Source organism: Choloepus didactylus, chromosome 12, assembly GCF_015220235.1.
Source record: "Choloepus didactylus isolate mChoDid1 chromosome 12, mChoDid1.pri, whole genome shotgun sequence".
Taxonomy (NCBI): Eukaryota; Metazoa; Chordata; class Mammalia; order Pilosa; family Megalonychidae; genus Choloepus; species Choloepus didactylus.
The window spans coordinates 4,912,065-4,928,220 of record NC_051318.1 but is presented as its reverse complement, the minus strand read 5'-3'; the positions used below and the strand labels follow the sequence as shown (position 1 = coordinate 4,928,220).

The 16,156-nt window shown below is 38.8% G+C and overlaps 1 protein-coding gene across 7 annotated transcripts in view; it reads left to right on the top strand.

Annotated features, from left to right (window-relative positions):
• NBEA (neurobeachin) overlaps positions 1–16,156 on the top strand; it is a 637,956-nt gene that overhangs the window by 146,693 nt on the left and 475,107 nt on the right. For all 7 annotated transcript variants that reach the window (XM_037800588.1, XM_037800589.1, XM_037800586.1 and 4 more), the window contains exon 11: positions 6,562–6,670. In XM_037800588.1, the coding sequence (XP_037656516.1) occupies positions 6,562–6,670 (109 nt within the window). The remainder of the gene's footprint in view (positions 1–6,561; positions 6,671–16,156) is intronic.

Here is a 16,156-nt window from a genome sequence, read left to right as displayed (position 1 = left end):
GACTAGGTATGGTCCCTTCCAGCAAATCTCAGTTGAACATTGATGAGGATCCAGTATCAGCCTACGTCCTGGCGTTGCCTATCCAGGTACATCGATGCGGCTCCTCAGCTTGGGAAAGGACTGCCTTGGCAGCATCAATGTTTGATTTATGGCATCAGGTGAAATTAATGGTTCTTGGGATGGTGGGCAAGCTGCCGGTGTCACTTAACACGTTTCCCTCGTTTATGCATTTAGCAAGTATGGCAGGAGCGACAATATGCTTGAGTCATTTGAGAAGAAAAATTGGAGTATATCAGTTACATTCATCTCTTTACATGAAATCCTCTTTTCTTCTTGTGTCAACATATGGGCAAAGTAAGGGGGTAGATTTTTTTTTTTTTTGACTATCACCTAGCAGCAATCCATGAAGTACCAAGATTAGTCTAAGTATTTGTTAAAAGTAAATATTTATTCTAAAAAGTATTTTTCCCAGAGTTATTGCGTGGCCTTGTTTCTGCTGCTGGAGATGGCTGATGAGTACAGAATCAGAGGTGTGGGTTCAGACTCCTGCTTTGGCTGGGGAATGAGTCACAGTGGCTTCCTCGTAGGGCTTTTGGTCGGCAGGCATTTTATAACCGTTACATCAGGAGAAAACGTAGAAGATGTAAGCCACATAAGAAGTGTCAATATAACATTCCAGTTGAGATTTCTGTTCCAATAGAAGCAGGTCAGACTTGTTTCCGTATTTGTATAAAATCATGAAGCACAGAGGCACGCGTCAGTGTTGTTGAGGACGGCTCCGTGTTTATGAGAGCCAAGGAGAGCATCGATGGAAGGCAAGGCGAAACTTGGGGTTACCTCCTCTAGGAACTGATGCATAACTATTCACGCATAGTTACTTAATACCTGCATTAAGAATAGATCAGGATTTGGAAGTGAGCTGAGTGTGAAACAGTTTGAGATTTAATCGAGGGGCCGGTTTTTCTGTAGCTGGAGTTGGGCATGAAGGGACTGATGGATCCTGGAGCACTGGGTGAGGGTGGGGTAACCCAGGGAGGAGTGAGTGAGGCTCCATATTTGCTAGATGTCGAAAGGTGTGCTCCTTTGGTCAGCTGATTGAAGGGCTGCTTTGTTCAAACACTGTGTGATTTCTATTAGACACTACAAAAAATATATAACAGTATATTGTAGATGATTAGAATTAATTCCTTTATATGTGAAAATTATTAAATTTTGTGCCCTTCATAGGACATATTTTGACATATTTCAATCACAGTTTTATAGACTTTGATTTTTTTGTTTGTGTTTTCTCTGAGATAAAATAGACTGATGAAACATAAAATTAAATTCTGTTAGAAGCAAAGGAAGTTATGAATGTATAGTAGCCTAATTTTTTTTTTAACAAAAAATCAATGGTTTATTAGTATTCTCTGTACAGTTATTTTATTTTTTTTGGCTTTTTTTTATTTATTAAATTCAGTTTTATTGAAATACATTCACACACCATACAATCATCCATGATATACAATCCACTGTCCACAGTATGATAACATAGTTATGCGTTCATCACCACAGTCTATCTCTGAACATTTTCCTTACATCAGAAAGAACCAGAGCAAGAATAAAAAACAAAAGTGAAAAAAGAACACCCAAATCATCCCCCCATCCCACCCCATTTGTCCTTTAGTTTTTATCCCCATTCCTCCACTCATCCATACACTAGATAAAGGGGGTGTGATCCACAAGGTCTTCACAATCACACTGTCACCCCTTGTAATCTACATTATTATGTAATTGTCTTCAGGAGTCCAGACTGCTCGGTTGGAGTTTGGTAGTTTCAGGTATTTACTTCTAGCTATTCCAATACATTAAAACCTCAGAGGTGTTATCTGTATAGTGCATAAGAATGTCCACCAGAGTGACCTCTCGACCCCATTTGGAATCTCTCAGCCACTGAAACTATTTCGTCTCATTTTGCATCCCCCTTTTGGTCAAGAAGATACTCTCAGTCCCACGATGCCGGGTCCACATTCATCCCCAGGAGTCATACTCTGCATTGCCAGGGAGATTTACACCCCTGGGAGTCGGGTCCCACGTAGAGGGGAGGGCAGCGAGTTCACCTGTCGAGATGGCTCAGTTAGAGAGAGAGAGGGCCACATCTGAGCAACAAAGAGGTACTCAGGGGGAGACTCTTAGGCACCATTACATACAAGTTTAGACTCTCCTTTGTGGTAATGAGCTTCATAAGGGCAAGTCCCATGCTCGAGGGCTCAGCACATCAAACCGCCAGTCCCAATGTTTGTGACAACATCAACACCAGTCCAGGTGAGGATGTCCAACACATCTGCACCTTCCCCCAGGTCCTCGGAGTAGCCTAATTTTTTTACAGCAGATTTCAAACGTCATTCATGAGAATGAGATGACATCAGTATTACCATCTGTATGAACCTGAGCTGATTCCAGCTTTTTGTGACTAACTTTAATGGGGCCGCTAAGGAAGCTGTAAAGACCCTTGCAAGTGGTGGGGGCTCAGCGGTCGGGCTGCTGCCGCTTCCTAAGGCTGAAGGAAAGAGCCAGCACGACCGGGAGGAGGTTTCATAGCCTCCGTGTGTTCCTCTGTCCTCTCGCTTCCCCAGGTTTCGTTCCGCTCTCCTTTACTTGACTCATTTCTGCACATGCCTCCTCTCGACGTCTGCCATCAGGGCTCACTGCGTACCCACACGTCAGGCTTCAGGCGCACGTTGTCTGAGAGCGGCTGCTCTGTGTACTTGGGGTTAGAAACACTTGGCTCGGGCCTTTCTAATTCTGCACTGTGAAGGAATTTAACTGTTCTAAGTTAGGGTGAGGTTTTTTTTGTGTCACTGGAAATTAAAAAGTAATGGGTGAAATTATCTTAGGTGTGGAATCGAACTGATTTCTTTTAAAGTTTTATTCCTGATATGATCACTCTCATCCAGGAAGAGTTTTATTGTGAGAGAAGTAGGATAGACAAGTGTGGTATTAGATATTTTACGTCATTTTAATCTTCTTTTGAAAGATTTCGGTGTAACTCAGCACTAAATTAGGCTACCTGAGAAATGAAACTTACTACAAAAGCCACAGGATTTTTCCCCTTTACTAGTACCTTACATCTTATTTGGAACTTAATTTACTTTTGAACTTGTTCTGATAATCACTTTGTCCCCAGTGTTTCTTAAAAGATTAAAAAACATCCTTTTAGGGGGTGGGGAGCTTTAATTTTTATGTTAGTTAATTCTGTTCTTAATAAAGAGCCCATGTAGTTGGGGAACTTTGCTTGTTTCAGTATAAAGCATATGCAGCAGTCAGTTTCTGCTTCCTTAGAGCTGCCCTTGAACTGAACTTACGTTCTGTATTCGTCCTTAATCGTTTCAATTATAAACTAGGTGTCTTTTTATGATACTGCATCTTCAAATAAATAAAAGTATTTCCAAGTTATTAAAACCTTTTTGATCACATCACATCACACTGGTTATCTGCATTCATTATTTTAAAAAAATTAAATAATGAACAAATTGAAATGGATAAAGTTATTTTAAAATTGGATCCAAATCTGTATTTATATGCATTTTAATGTAACCTAAATGTAGTATGTATGTTCATTAGAAACAGAAATTAGCTGTGTTTGTGCACAGTTACGAAGCACCCTCGGGTGTCTGTGGGTCTCGCTGTGCTGTGTGCTCTCGGTCGGCTCCAGCCGTCAGGCGAGGGCTCCGCGGGGGGCCTCGGTGTGGCCCCTCGGGTTCTCTTAGGTTTAGCCTTTCCAAGTATGAGAATTGAAATAAATATTATTTCCCAATTTAACGGAAGCTTATTAAGAATTGGAGGGTGGTAATTATTTTTAAGGAAAAACCCCTGTAGATTATCCTTAAGAGGACTCAGGATGAGAAATGCTAGCCATTTCTGAAGTAGAATTGCTGCTTATAGAACTTAACGAATATGGTATGATAGAGAACCATCTATTGAAAATTGAGCAATTTTATATCATGAGATAAAAATCAGTATACTTTTTGTCTATGAAGTAAAACACTCCTCTGAAAATCCATTCCTAAGGACTGCTGTACTTTACAAGAGCATGGTCTATCTCGTGCACATTAGTTCTGGCTGACATAGATGCCTGCTTTTTGGTTTATCTCATATGCTAAGACCCTCTGCAGATGAACTGATGTGTTCTAGACAGGAAGTGGTCTGTAGGAGATATAGGAATGGGCTGAAGTATCCTTTATATTTGCCTTTGTATCTAGGGGAGTTGGAAATAGGCAAGAATGGAGAGAAATTTTGTATGGCAGTGCACAGAATTTTGCAAGTTTATTGTGAGCCCTGCAGCAATCCGATGCGTTTTAGTTACTGGTAAGTTTGTTAAATTATGTTTGAAAATGTACCTCTTCGAAGATGGCCATCTAATTTCTATTATGTCCACCATGTCAAATATAACTTATTTTAAAGATTCTTTGAAAAGATATGGTATTGCTATTGCACTGGTTTGTAGGTATAAATTAAAAATGCTTTTGTTAGTGAATGCATTTGACTTTTCAACTGTTGTTATGGTTGATATCAAAGTGAGATTAATACTATGTGGATAGCACCGTGATGTGTGCTATGGTTTTTGATTCCTAGTAAATATCTCATTTTGTAATGTACTCCAAGGGGTTTGGAAGACCCAGTTAATTCATTAGATGGTTGAGAAGGAGTAATCCTTCCGACAAAAAAGAATAAGAAAGCCCATGGCGTCCTTGTGATTTTATATGAGTCTGCATAGGTGGCTGATTCATTGTCAGAAATATTTTTTTTACATTCTTCCATGGACCATAGGCACCAGCCTGAGGCATTTCTAGTCTTTTGGGCAGTGCTCATGTTTAGGAAAGCCAGGTCATCTTCCCCGAATCCCTAACTCAGAAAAGCTTAGGAGATCGTGCAGTCTCTGTCAGTTTTCTTTATTCTTTTCGATCATTTCGGCAGAAGTGTAATAGGACTTAAGCATTATTTGTGAAGTGACCTTGTCTATTGATTCGATACATTTAAAATGGACTAGATTGCTTATTAGCTCTGCTTCTTCATAGAAACATTTTAAAAATCCCAGGGGTTCTTTGGTGGCAGTTGTGCAGGGTTACTTTTGTTTTTGCTATTGTTGATATCTAATTTTTACTTAAAGACAAAGTAAGAGAATATCTTTGATTTGTAAAGTTGTATATTAGTTTACATTTTTTTTGTGCTTTAGGGGTTATAGAGCCAGTTAAGATAATTGAATTTTAATTTCCTGTAATGCAGTAATTTATTTCTGGATACTTTATTTTTTCTAACTGGTATGTCCATGAAACGATCAATTTTGATTAATAATGATAATTTGCTATTAGTTCTCCTTATTAGAATATTTCTAATTTGAACAAGAATAGTTGCATTCTTAGAGAAATGTACTGTTTGTTAGTCTTATTGTAAAACCAGAAGAGTTTTTTAAAGAATGAATAAAGAGTAGAATAATTGCAGATTCTTTTGGGTTTTAATAATTTTCCTCATTATCAAATTTTCTTAATTACTTGTAAGAGTGAATAGTTCTACATTTAAAATATATTTAGGAATTTGTAGTTTTACCATTTCTTGTGAATATCAATAGGCAATTTATGGTACGTTGTCAAATACTGTAAAAAAGACTTTTAATTACCGATGAAGTCTGGATTATAGCCATTTATTGATATAACTAAAGTAAGGAAACAACAAAGGAGTAAGTGTGTTCACAATTAAGAACAATGCGTTCATGCATCAGTGCTGCTGGCTGGAAATTGTTCAGTGTAACGTTGTGAAGTATTACATTATCAAAGTTGAATTGAATGCAGCCATTCATTTTTCTTGTTTTTTTAATTTATTCATTCAGCAGATATATCTGTGGCTTAATCTTTATCTGGCACATACATAATCTTTGTGTACTGTTATGTGTTTGTCCATGTGTTGTGCGGTTAATTTCCATTTTTTGTTTTTGTATTACATAAATTATTTATTTCTCTGCTCTCATGAACTTTCCTGAGGGCGTATTTGGACCTAAGACAAGTGACCTAACCTATATTTCTCTGAAAAAAATTTTTAAGCAATTATACGTTGTTTTTGAAAATAAAAATTTTTCTAAGTAGTATAGTACGCTTATTTAAAATTCTCTAGGATAGCCTGTTATTCCACAGAACATTATGATAAAGTCTTTATTATGGAGAAGTACTTGTGTGTGTGTGTGTGTGCGTGTGCACACGCACAACACGTTTCTTATGTTAGATTTACTGGAAGCAGGGAATGGATTTGTATATCGATACTCTTTGATGTTTTACTTGTGTAATGTAAACAGATTATTAGACATTTATGGTTCAATTTATGATGCATAGTTTTAAAGAGATAAAGTTAGTTTTCTCATGCTTGTGAGAAAATGTACTCTTGTATGGTGTAAGGTATAATACCCTGTCAGCAGAACAAAGAGATGTAAATGTTGCTTTTCTCTTTCTGCTGCTAAAGTACTGAAATGGAAACTATGTTTGTAATTCATTTAGAAGGACCAATAACAAAATGATCTTCCTTCACATGCAGTGCTACTCTGTTGGCGTTCCTGGTTGAGCTACTTAAAAGTTCAGTAGCCATGCAAGAACAGATGCTTGGTGGAAAAGGCTTTTTAGTCATTGGCTACTTACTTGAAAAGGTAAGTGATATGCCTTGATGGTTTTGTTGCGTAGCTTTCAAAGGTGGGCTGCTGCCAATCACTGCATGTTTTTTTCTGGCTTCCTATTCCGTTGACTGGGCAGAGGCCACTATTCTTTGCTAATTCACATTCTTATATGATGTGCCTAGTCATACGTATAGATACGGAACTGACTTGAGTGTTAGAAGTGTCAACAGTTAAGAAATTTTGAATAAAAATAGAAACCAAAGAAAAAGTCTCATTCAGAAGTTACAAGTACTGTTTCTCTTAGTAGGTTTCTTTGCTGTCTTCGTACCTGGACTTTTAGTTTTTGCTTTGGTTTTCTGTTATAAACTCAAAATACTGATTTTGCAATAACGGAAAGGTTTCGTGCTCTTTGCCCCTGCTTTTAATATATTTGAGTTTTCAAAGTAGCTTTTCTGTGATCAATACAAACTATAAACAGTAAGAATCATGTGGGTTTAATTTTCCCGTTTTCTGTCATTTACGAACTAGTTCTTACAATCTCCTTAGCTTTAGTCACAACTATACTATTACAGCAATGAGTGCTGAAGTTCTGATTATGGACTCATATAGGAGTGTGGCTGTATCTTGTGGTTTCCTTTAAAAATTAAAGTGGAATTTCATGAAATTTCAGTATCAGTCTCATTAGCTATCTCAAGTCTCTTCTTATCAGTTCATTGTTTAACACGTAGCTGTTCTGAAAATGGAAATGTGTTAGAAATTACAGAGATGAAATCTCAATTAAGAGGAATCAACTACCTCCCCCGACAACCCCCCCTCCCGACCCCCCTGCCACCCTGGGAAGGAGAATTGAGTGGATATTTGGATATAGTTTTTACTTCACTTGCTGTTTTTTTGTTTGCTTGTTTGTTTGAGATCCTTGTAACCTATCTTTGATAGATTTAATTAAAAATAGGCACTGCTCTATCTTTAGGGATTGGAATTCTGTGAGTGGTAGATTATTAAGTAGGTTGATCATTGGCAACATTTTTTCATTCAGATATTTTTTTCGGTAACATTTTTAAGAATTTCATTAGTGCTCTTCTATATATATATATATATATATATAGTAGAAAATTATTTGCCTGTATGTTGAGTACTGTTTAGAAGATACATGCTAAGTTATGTTTCACAGAGTAGATATTATGCACTGCCTTTGGAAAATTCCAGTCCATGAAGAGATCACTGTTAGGACCTACCCTTTAATGCACTTTAATTTTTTTATGCAGTTTTATTGAGATAAATGCACATACCCCACAATCATCCAAAGTGTACAATAATTGTTCACAGTATCATCACATAGATGTGCATTCATTAACCACAATCAAGTTTTGAACATTTTCATTACTCCAAAAAATAAAAATAGAAGTAAAAAAGAACACCCAAAACATTCCATATCCCTCCTCCCCCCTATTATTCATTTACTTCTTCTCCCCATTTTTCTATTCATCTGTCCATACACTGGATAAAGTGAGTGGGAGCCACAAGGTTTTTACAATCACACAGTCACACTGCGCAAGCTACGTAGTTATGCAGTCATCTTCAAAAATCAAGGTTACTGGGTTGCAGTTCAACAGTTTCAGGTATTTCCTTCTAGCTATTCCAATATACTAAAAACTAAAAAGGGATATCTATATAATGCATAAGAATAACCTCCAGAATGACCTCTCAAGTCCGTTTGAAATCCCTCAGCCTCTGAAGCTTTATTTTATTTCATTTCTCTTCCCGTTTGGTCAAGAAGACTTTCTCAATCCCATGATGTTGGGTTCGGGCTCATCCCTGGGAATATTTCCCACGTTGCCAGGGAGATTTACATCCCTGGGAGTCATGTCCCACATAGGGGGAAGGGCAGTGAGTTTATCTGCCTAGTTGGCTTAGAGAGAGAGAGGCCACATCTGCGCAACAAGAGGTTCACTGGGGGAGACTCTTAGGCACAATTATAAGCAGGCTTAGCCTCTCCTTTGCAGTAACAAGCTTCATGAGGGCAAGTCCCAAGATTGAGGGCTTGGCCTACTAAATCGGTAGTCCCCAGTGCTTGTGAGGATGTCAGTAATTCCCGAGGTGGGAAAGTTTAATATTTCCATATTTTCCCCCAGTCCCTCTAGGGGGCTTTACAAATACTTTTTATTCTCTGCCCAGATTTCTCTGGGATGTATCGAGGCTTCATGCTAACCTATATAAACCACCAGATCTCGCTCCCTATTCACATTTCCATGTAATTATGGTGTTTGAGTAAATTGACCATATAAATTATATAGTATACTACATAAAATGTAGATTTCGCACCAAATACACCTGTCTTCTTTTTGTCTCACTCAGAAGCTGAAGTTTTAAAACACAGTCAATATCATCCCCTACCCTTTAGTCTGCTCTACCCTAGTCTCAACCACGTCCATTTTGTTCATATCTCTAATTGAAGTCTGATCTCTTTTTCAGCTTTCTGTATGGGGCAATGCTGACATTCATAGCTGCTGAACTCTGGCTCTGAATTTCAGGTGTCACACAGATATGTGAAAGTTCAAGGAAACTACCAGGTCACACATAAACAGCTCGTCATCTCAGAATTTAGAAATAATTGTTACAACTCATGAATAGATGTGACTGCTGTAAGAGCTTACAATCAGGAACCTATTCAATAAGCCTCCCTCTGATACCCTATATTCTCATTCAATTCTCAGAGTTTACACGTTATAGTTAGTCCATATTAGTGAGGCGTTATAATGTTTGTCATTCCATTTCTGGCTTACTTCATTCAACATACTGTCCTCATGGTCCATTAACCTAGTTGTATACCTCACAACTTCATTTCTTCTTGTTGCCGCTCAACATTCCATTGTATGTATACACCACAGTTCATCAGTCGATGTACCCTTAGGTCACCTCCATCCATTGTGAATCGTGAATACTGACACCATAAACCCCAGTGTGCAATGTCCATTCCTATCGCTGCTCTCAGTTTTTCCAAGTATATACCCAGGAACAGGGTTGCAGGACCACGTGGCAACCCCTTAGTTAGCTTCCCATGGAAACACCACATGCCCTCCAGATGGGCTACACCATTCTACTTCCCTACCAACAGGGAATAGGTACATTTCTCTCTCCACATTTTCTCTAGCACTTGCATCCCTGTTTATTTTTTAAACAGTTTTATTCACACACCATAGTCCATCCTAAGTAAAACAATCAGTGATTCCCAGTATAATCACAGTTATGCATTTACCACTACAATCTATATGAGACATTTCCATTTCTTCTGCAGAGAGAAAGAGGAGAAAAAAATATGGAGAATAAAAAAGTAAAAGATAGAAGAAAAACTACAGTGAAAAGGTCAGACACCGTAAACACCAAGGATCCCATACCACTCCTTTGTATCCCTCTGTTTTAGATATTTAGTGTTGGTATATTGCCTTTCACCCATTCCAGACTGGTGTACAATCTGTGTCCAGTCATGGATGTCCCCCAAACAGTTGTTCCAGACTCTTTACTAATTGTTCCTGGACTAGAGGACTAACTAAATTCCACACCTCCCTATACCACCATCTTGCCCCACCTCTCCTTTAATGCACTTTTCATCTGTTCACTGAGGATTAATCGGAATAAAATACCAAAGTGAAGATTCTTTGACAAATAAATCTTGGTTTTAAATTAAAATATGTGAAAAGCCTTCAGATCAAATAAAAAGACCTTATTGGCTGCTTCCTTTTTTTCCAAAATTGTTATCCTTCAAAGTATAATGCCGTCAGAGTTGAGTGGGCATAAAATATTATCTTATGTGGTTTTAATTTGCACTTTTATGTTAGATTTTGTTCCGGACATTCATCTTCTCTTTCCCGTGAAGCGCACATCTGTGTCCTTTGCCCACTTTTCCCTCCATTGTCCATCCCCAGACCTACTCTCTGTGCCTGAGGTGTGCTCACCTGGACGTTTCATTTACATGGAGTCCTGTGGTCTGTGTCCATACAGCACCATGTTTTTAAGGTTCCCTCATGTTGCAACATGCATTGGTACTTAATTTCTCTTTGTTGCTGAATAATGGGCTTTTGGGTTTTTTACTTTTTGTCTATTATGAGTAAAGCTGCTGTGAACATTTGCGTGTATGTTTTTGTGTAGACCTGTTTTCATTTCTCTGCAGTAAATACACTTAAGAGTGGAATTACTGGGTCATATGGTAACTCTGTTGAAATGTTTGAGGAGCTGTCAGACTGTTGCCCAAAGTGACTGTACCATTTTACGTTTCCACCAACCAGCACGTGAGGGTTTGATTTTTCCACATCCTTCTCATCCTAGTGACTGTGAAATGGCATGTTGTGTTTTTGATTTGCATTTCTGTGTTGACTAATGATGTTGAGCCTCTTTTTATGTGCATACTGAACATTTGTTAATCTTCTTTGGAAAATGTTTCTTCAGATCCTTTATCCATTTTTTAAATTGGTGTATTGTTCTTTTTATTATCAAGTTGTAGTAGCCCTTATTTTTCCCTTACATATCCCTTATCAGATATATGATTTCCAAAGATATCTTCTATTTTGTGGGCCACATTATGTTTTAATTTTCATTTCAATGATGACAAAGAAGTGTTCAGTATCTTTTCAAAATATCTTTTCCACACACACACACACAAAATAAATAAAAAAGAGAAGTGGAAAAAAAGGAAAATAGTTTAAAAAAAGGAAAAATATCTTTTGCCTTTTTGCATATGGGTTGTCTGTATTTTTCTTATTGGTCTGTAGAAATTTTGTGCATATTCTGGATCTGAGTCCTTTGTTGAATATATATTGCAGATATCATCTGTACCTTTTGTTGCTTGCCTTTTCGTTCTTCTCGTGGTGTTTACTGATGAACAAAAGTTCTTAATTTTAATACAGCTCACTTTTTCAGTTTATTTTTTCAATGATGAGCCCATTTTACGGTGTTCCAAAGCCGTGAAAGTGTTCTGATTTCTCCTCAAAGCTTTATTTTATCTTTCACATTTAGATTTGCAGTCCATCTGGAATTAAGTTTTGTGTGTAGCATGAGGTGGAAGGGTTCCTTAGATAGCTAACTAACACAGCACCATTTATTGGGAAGATCATTCTCCACTGTGTTGAGACCATGCAACACAACCTTAATTCTTGGGTACCCAGTCATTCTAACTTGATTGTTGTTCTTCATGATTACTTGGCCATTCTTGGCTTTTTGAGTTTCCATATATGTCAGTGTGTCCATTTCTGCAAAGTAATGCTAGGATTTTCATTGTGTTATACTGACTTCTTTACAGTCTTCAAATTTGTGTACACTGTATATCCTCTTTTGCAGTTACCATATAGAAAACTTTCTGTATTTTGATAGGCTTATTCCTAGATACGTGAATATTTTTTGATGTTTTTAAAATTTTAATTTTTTGTCATGGACACAAAGAAATGTAATTGATATTATATATTGGCTTTTTGTATACTAGTCTTGCCATTATTATATTAATTCTAGTTTGTAGAGGAGGCAGATGACATCAAAATTGAAGTGCCCTCATCAAAAGTTCCCACCCACAACAGGTTTGTACCTGCAGGGAGGGGTTAAAGGAACATGGCCTTTTCTGGGATACAGACCTCCAGACTAACACAGTATCAAGGACGATAGTCATCTGAGAGGCCTTTTTATTAATCACGCTGGAAGCATTTTATGAATAATTTTTGAGGTGCTTTTGTTTTGAGTTTTTTGGCCAAAATACGAGTATGAAGAAAACTTTGAGGTTATCCACTGTATTCAATAGGATGTTTTTGGTTGTGGTGAATAGAAAGCTGGTTTAAAGTGACTTAGACATTAAAGAAATATAGTAGCTAATATAGACGAGGTCTAGTGCAAAGAGGGCTGTCAGCCAGAGTCCTTGCAGGAAACAAATGGCATATGCAAACTGAGTAATGGAGTAGAATTTAATGACAGGCTGTTTAAAAAGTTGTGCGCATGGAGGGAAATCGGGGAGGTCTGAAAAGAGAGTGTCCAGTGTAACCGAGAGAAAGTGGCTGTAGCTGTAGAAGGATACCTGAGCGGAGTGTGCTGTCTGTTAAGGAGGGTAGGCTGCTGACCCGAGGGATGGAGCCAGGGGGGTAAATGCCCCAGCCTACTCTCCCTCCTGCCGTTGACCGTCCTGCTGGCGTCACCCAGTAATCAAACCCACCGGCAGCCAGTGGGTAAGGGGCCCTCGTGAGCCTGCTAAAGTGTGAGGAAGACTGGGGAGTCGTGGGTCCCAGGGGCAGACCAAACAGAAGCCACAGGGGGCTTCAGTCATGTCATTGGAGACTGCCAACTGCCGTGTTGACTTTGTTCTAAAACTGGTATCCTTGGTGGCCACAGGACGGCTGCCAAGGAGACTTGGGGGCCTGGACCTTCACAGCCGGGCGGAGAGAGACCTGTCCCCCAACGGTGAACCAAGTTCCTTCCCTCGCTGTCAGCTTAGGTCCTGCCGACGTCTGAATCCATACCTTTTGCCATGAAAACACTCAATTGTGATGCTAGGCCTCCAGATTAATTACTGTCCCCCTGTCTTACTATCTCCCTTGCCCCACCACCTCCACACATACAAAATTGAAAATGGTTAGTAGGATTGGATTAGGCTATTTAGAGCTTGACCTTGGGGTCATAGGAAGAGTGGGTTGGCTGTTGGGGAATGGACTACTTTATAACTCTGCTGATTAAAATAATCTTCCATAATTGACTTACTATAGGATCTCCCCCCTTGTGTGTGTGTGTGTGTGTGTGTGTGTGTGTGTGTTTAAATGGTTTATGCCATAAAGATGAACATTTATAGTAATCCATTCCATTGTGGGTGGCTCTGAATGTTGGAAAGATTTCTTTTTTGTTGAGTAGAAATTTTTCCCTGTAAGACATTCATTGCATTTATTCATTTTAGTACTTCTGGAGTGGATGTAGTAATATAATTATCTTTTCTAACCTCTCAGATTCCACTTCTGAATATGTTCAGTCACCTTTTATATAGCATTTCTTATATATTATGTTTTCAGTCACAACACAAAAGTAATGTCATACAGTTTAAATTCCAGAAGTTTTATTTCCCATGAGATTCACGTGTGTTTCTCCCTAAGGTTTTACCATAAGTACAAATCATCCAAGTATAAATCTCTTTTAAAAATGGCTTTACTTGAGAAAATGAAAGAAAATATCAGAATAGGAAAATATTTTAAAGCAATCAACCAAAGTAACCATGTTTTTTTTTATCTTCATTTTATTGAGATATATTCACATACCACGCAGTCATACAAAACAAATCGTACATTCGATTGTTCACAGTACCATTACATAGTTGTACATTTATCACCTAAATCAATCCCTGACACCTTCATTAGCACACACACAAGAATAACAAGAATAATAATTAAAGTGAAAAAGAGCAATTGAAGTAAAAAAGAACACTGGGTGCCTTTGTCTGTTTGTTTGTTTGTTTCCTTCCCCTATTTTTCTACTCATCCATCCATAAACTAGACAAAGTGGAGTGTGGTCCTTATGGCTTTCCCAATCCCATTGTCAACCCTCATAAGCTACATTTTTATACAATTGTCTTCAAGATTCATGGGTTCTGGGTTGTAGTTTGATAGTTTCAGGTATCCACCACCAGCTACCCCAATTCTTTAGAACCTAAAAAGGGTTGTCTAAATTGTGCGTAAGAGTGCCCACCAGAGTGACCTCTCGGCTCCTTTTGGAATCTCTCTGCCACTGAAGCTTATTTCATTTCCTTTCACATCCCCCTTTTGGTTAAGAAGATGTTCTCCGTCCCATGATGCCGGGTCTACATTCCTCCCTGGGAGTCATATTCCACGTTTCCAGGGAGATTCACTCCCCTGGGTGTCTGATCCCACGTAGGGGGGAGGGCAGTGATTTCACCTTTCAAGTTCGCTTAGCTAGAGAGAGAGGGCCACATCTGAGCAACAAAGAGGCATTCGGGAGGAGGCTCTTAGGCGCAGTTATAGGGAGGCCTAGCCTCTCCTTTGCAGCAACCGTCTTCCCAAGGGTAAAACCTATGGTAGAGGGCTCAACCCATCAAACCACCAGTCCCCTATGTCTGTGGTCATAGTAACCATGTTTTAAGACAGAATTGGATAGCTCTGTTCATCCTCTCCTGTCCTCTTTTGGTTTGCCGTGCTCTCTTCTGTTTTAGAGAAGGACTTGAGGTCAGTTATGCGTTTCCGGAGGGGCCGTCATGTGCTCCAGGCATGTGAGAGCCATGTGTGGCAGGGGATAAGTGTGAGGGATCAGTGCTGCCCAAGAGGAAATTTGTTTTTGTCTCACACTTGTGAGATTTTTAGGTGGCCAACGAAAAGACACCATTTAGAGAAATAGTGAACTTGATTTTAGGGCTGAAGGCTAGCAATCAGCAGCATGGACTTGAATGAGAAGACAACTCACTCTTCTTCTGGTGACGTGGATGGCCACGTGCTTCGCTTCTGTGGTGCACTTCTGGATAGCACTCGTTTCTGAGTTACGAGCTAATTCTCAAATGAATGCGTTCCTAATGGGCACCTTGATTGTAAATGGTGGTCTAGTGCTCTCGGTAAGCACATGACAAACAACTTCTGTAGATCTGACTGGTCTGTTTCAGGGTTTTAAGCATAGAAGTGGAATGTGTCAGATGATCTTGTGATCATTACTACTGAATAAAAATAGAGCTTGATCAGTGAAGGAGCTGGCTGAAGCTTTAAAGAACCGTTGTTCTCTTATTTTAATTTTCCCATATCAATGTGTAAAATATTTAGAATTTAAGATGCTGGTTCTTTTCACTGAAGTTCCAATCTTTGCTTTGATATTCAATTTCAGTCCCTTTTGGACCTTGATTATCATATTAGTTAATTGGATAGTGGATAATGGTGATGCAGGTGTGATGTGGCCTGTGCTGTAGGGTTGAGTAATGGGGTGGCCTTTATTCCATACCTGGGAGGCTGCTGAAACCACAGAATGCTTCTCCAGAGGAGGAGGAACAGATTTGTGTAGGAAGATACATTTTCTTTTTGACATTTGAGTTTGAGTGATGAGCTTTGTATCAAGAAAATATCTTCCACCTTACAACAGGGTAGCATTGTCCAATTGAAATATCATACAAGTCACATATGTAATTTAAGATTTTCTGGTAACTACTTTAAAAAGGTAAGGAGTTACAGGTGGAATCAGGTTTAATAATTTATGTTATTTAACCCAGTTTTTCCAGAATATTATCATTTTAACATATACTCACTATAGAAAACAATGTATTTTGCATTTTTTTTTTTTCCTTCTGAGCCTTAAGAAGCCAGTGTGCCTTTAACATTCATGGCGCACGTACCTTGGGGACACTCCGGTTGCAGTGCTCCTGCACCGGCAGTGGCAGCTCCGAGGTCTGGTTTACTTTCGGAGGCTGTTACTTATCTCAGCGCCAGTGGCAATAGGTTATGTATTCATGGTGGCAGCTGCACCTTCTTGATGGGGCACTCCCCGGAGAGGTTGTGCTGTTTCCACAGCGAG